Source organism: Mus pahari, chromosome 14 (assembly GCF_900095145.1).
Source record: "Mus pahari chromosome 14, PAHARI_EIJ_v1.1, whole genome shotgun sequence".
NCBI lineage: Eukaryota > Metazoa > Chordata > Mammalia > Rodentia > Muridae > Mus > Mus pahari.
In genome coordinates, this window is record NC_034603.1 from 44,148,936 (window position 1) to 44,152,936 (window position 4,001).

Consider the following 4,001-nt stretch of genomic DNA (forward strand, 5'->3'; position numbering starts at 1 on the left):
CTGGCTTCAAACTCAAAGATCTGCCTGCCTCTGCCTCCTGAGTGCTGGGATTTAAGGCTTGCTAGACCACCACTCAGTTCATTTGTTGGCCTCCTTCTTTATTCTTTAAAGGCTTAATAACTATGTAATAACATATATTTAGAATATATTTATGCCATGTTTCAACACTTACTTACAAAGCTCGTACATTCGATCTCAGAATGCCAACCAGCCTGTGGTTCTCCTGACTCAGGTAGCTGGATCACTGTTGCATGGCCTAGAAACAAAGCGGACACGCGCGTCCCCTGCTGCAAGCTCAACGAACTGCAGCCTAGCAGGAGCCCGACCGCTCTTCGGCTGCTTCTCAAAGAGTTTTCAAAGGAAGTAGCATGGCCCGCGAGCACGCACGGCTTTCTGGGAAATGTAGTCAGATGTTCGAGTTAGAACTACAAATCCCTGCACGTACCGCAATGGAGCCGCTAGTTGAGGGGTGTTCTTGAGATATTGAGTCTTGTCTGATTGCTTTTAGCAATGCCTTACAAACTTGGCTGCTGTTTAAAGAGGCATTGAGGAAACACGAGCTCCCTCGACGCTGATGCACAGGCAGACTTTGCTTCTATGCCTTCCTCAATGTGGCGAATCTGCCGTTGTCGTCACTCTGACTGGACTCTTAGGTAAGCGTGCGGAATCGGCTGTGGGAAATACGAAGTGAAAGGTACTAGAGCCCCTACGGTCATGGCGGCTACCGCCCCCAAGGCCGGGGGTCCAGCTCCTGAGGCGGCGAGTTCCGCCGAAGCTCCGTTGCAGTACAGCCTTCTTCTTCAGTATCTGGTGGGCGACAAGCGTCAGCCCCGGCTTCTGGAGCCTGGCAGCCTGGGCGGGATCCCGAGTCCTGCCAAGAGCGAGGAGCAGAAGATGATCGAGAGGGCAATGGAAAGTTGCGCCTTCAAGGCTGTGCTGGCCTGTGTAGGAGGTGAGACGAGGCTCGTGGGGCCCTTGGGATGAGGAGGGCTTGAAGAGCCTTAGGGTTCCTTGCTAAGAGAACACGCTTGGGAGGCAAGGAACCTGTAGGTGTCGACCTTGATTGCACCCGGACTGGCTCCTTGAACCCGGAGATGTCTCTCTTGACCCTGGTGATAACATTCACAGTCAGGGTATGCAGGATCCTAAGTAGTTGCTTTCTGTCGTTCGTTTGTCATTTCATTCATTCATTCAATTTGTTGTTACTATGTAACCGTCATGTGCCAGGCAGTGGGAATATGGATGAAAGCGACAGGAGCCCTGAAGGTCTAATATTAGGACTCAGAGAGAAGAATGCTGTAGACACATAGGGAATTGCAAAATTGTCCTTAAGGTAGAAGTTTGGAGCTTGGAAATTATTGCTGGGTGGTGGTGGCCCAGGCCTTTAACCCAGCATGGGGGAGTGGGGAGGGGCAGAGACAGACAGACAGACAGAGCTACATAGAGACACCCTGTCTCAAAATAAAACAAAAAACAACGAAGACCAGTGTGATTAGACAGTCGGGGTGGAGCTGGGATAGACGTTAACAACTCCCAACACACACACACACACACACACACACACACACACACATTAACGTTTTGAGGATTTGAGAATGTACAGCATATTTAAAATGTGCAGGTGAAAAGGTTAGGTATATTTGTAGATGAGTTTAAATGTCATTAAGAATGAAAAACATTAGCCGGGCAGTGGTGGCGAATGCTTTTAATCCCAGCACTTGGGAGGCAGAGGCGGGTGGATTTCTGAGTTTGAGGCCAGCCTGGTCTACAGAGTAGAGCTGTCCAGGACAGCCAGGGCTACATGTCTGGTGCATGACACTTAACTGTCTCAAAACACACACACAAACACACACACACACAAGAAACCCAAAAGAGAATGAAAAACATTTAAAAAATTTCTAATAGCAGGAATTCAAACCTTAAAAAACAGGGAGAAAGAGGCAGTCAGATCTCAGAGTTCCAGGTCAGCCTAGTTTATATAGTGAATTCCAGGACAGCCGGAACTCCATAATAGAGACACTAACTCAAAAAACAAAACAAGCAAGCAAGCCAAAAACCAAAACAAAACAAAAAAACAAACAAACAAAAAAAACCCCTAACAAAACAAAGTTTCAAAAAATGTAGTAGAAAGAAGAGTTTGGGAGGTAGAGCGATGGGAAAGCAAGAAGTTCTAGGAAGGAGGCATCTGGCTTCACTGAGCTTACATTGGTCTGGAGGTGACCATCTTGAGACGACATCATGCAGAAAAGGCTGGGGAGCGAGCTCAGTTGGTAAAGTGCTTGCCGTGCAAGCATGAAGGGCTGAGTTCAGTTCCCAGCATCTCTGCAAAAAAGCCAGGTTTGGCTCGGTGAGGTGACCTCTAAGCCCAGCACTGGAGAGGAAGAGGCAGGGGAATGAATCTCTGAGTTTGAGGCCAGCCTGGTCTGCATATCGAGTTCCAGGACAGCCAGGGATGTTACACAGAGAAACCCCTATCTTGAAAAAAATAAAACAAACCAAACAACAACAAAAAGAAATTGGTGGATAGTCCCTGAGGAATGACACCCCAGGATTGACCTCTGGCTTACACCCACATACACACAAAGAATTGTCCAAGGCTCAGCCAAGTCATTTGTTGACAATGACATAAGATTCCACACTTAAGAGTCATGTGACTTTGGAGGCAGTTACTTAACCTCTCCAAGGTTTGGTTTAGAGAGGCCATCTGATGGCAGTTGAACACACCTTTAATCCAAGCACTTGGGAGGCAGAGGCAGAGGTATCTCTTGAGTTACCTGTTCTACAATAGCAAGTTCCAGGCCTGCCAGTATTACATAGTGAGGCCCTGTCTCAAACAAAAAAAGCCAGAAAGGGGAGATAATAACATCTACCTCACAAGTTATTGTGAAAAATAGGGAGTATCCCAGAGCGTCTGGTGCGTGACACTTAACTGAGTGACTGTGAATGTTGTCAGAGGGGTTGGGGCATAGACGCCAACTGTGTACTGCAGGGGAAGTGGGATCGGGATTGAGACCAAGAGACCCGAAAGGCCATCTTCAGTTATCATTCCAAAATGGTAATCCAGAGAATGTGCAGAAATCTTCTCTCTGCTTGCCTCTAGGGTTTGTCTTGGGAGGCGCGTTTGGCATCTTTACTGCTGGCATTGATACCAACGTAGGCTTTGACCCGAAGGACCCTTACCGGACACCAACTGCAAAAGAAGTCCTAAAAGACATGGGACAGAGAGGAATGTCCTATGCCAAAAACTTTGCCATTGTGGGCGCCATGTTTTCATGTACTGAGTGTCTGGTGGAGACTGTAAGTGCCTCTTGCTTTTTAAGAAAGCCCTTTCTGTTGCCATTGTACTCTTTTAAATTATCTTTTCTTTAAAAATATATTTGTGTATGTGTGTATGAATGTTTTGCCAGCATGTATGTATGTGTACCTCGTGTATGCCTGAGGCGTGAGGATGCCAGGGGAGGGTATCCGGTCTCTTGGGACTGGAGTTTCAGGCAGTTGTTAGCTGCCATGTAAGTCTAGAGAATTGAGCCAGGGTCTTTCTGGAAGAGAAGCCAATGCTCTTAACTACCAAGCCATCTCTCCAACCACACCCCCTCCTTTTTGGAGACAGGGTCTTACATTGTAACCCTGGATGACCTGAAACATAGGCCTAGAACTCACAGAGATCTACCTGTCTCTGTCTCCCAGTGCTGGGATTAAAGACATGCGCCACCACTGCCTGGCCCATGGGACAACTTGTAAAGAGCCCGGTTCTCAGTATTCCTTCAGATTGCAGATCATAGGTGTCTAGCCTTAGACGTCCGTGTTTACAGCCTCTGCACCCAGGAACTGAAGCGGAGGGTCATGAGGTCTGGGCCAGGTTGGGGTAGATAGGAAGGCTTTCCCTTACGTTATTGTTCATCCAAAAGACAGTCCCTAATGTGAACTTTCTACATAGTTATAGTTCAGGTTTTGAACTTTTAAAAAATTTTTCTATAGGCAAGTGGTTTTTTTTTTTTTTT

General features: G+C 47.2%; 1 protein-coding gene across 2 annotated transcripts in view; it reads left to right on the forward strand.

The window, feature by feature from the left end:
* Positions 1-469: 469 nt before the first annotated feature.
* Timm22 (translocase of inner mitochondrial membrane 22) overlaps positions 470-4,001 on the forward strand; it is a 7,372-nt gene continuing 3,840 nt past the window's right edge. Inside the window, exons 1-2 of one of the 2 annotated variants that reach the window (XM_021213506.2) lie at positions 470-653; positions 3,101-3,297. In XM_021213506.2, the coding sequence (XP_021069165.1) occupies positions 575-653; positions 3,101-3,297 (276 nt within the window). In that variant the 5' untranslated portion in view covers positions 470-574. Of the gene's footprint in view, positions 953-3,100; positions 3,298-4,001 lie in introns of both variants that reach the window. The other variant, XM_021213505.2, reaches the window with a different exon arrangement.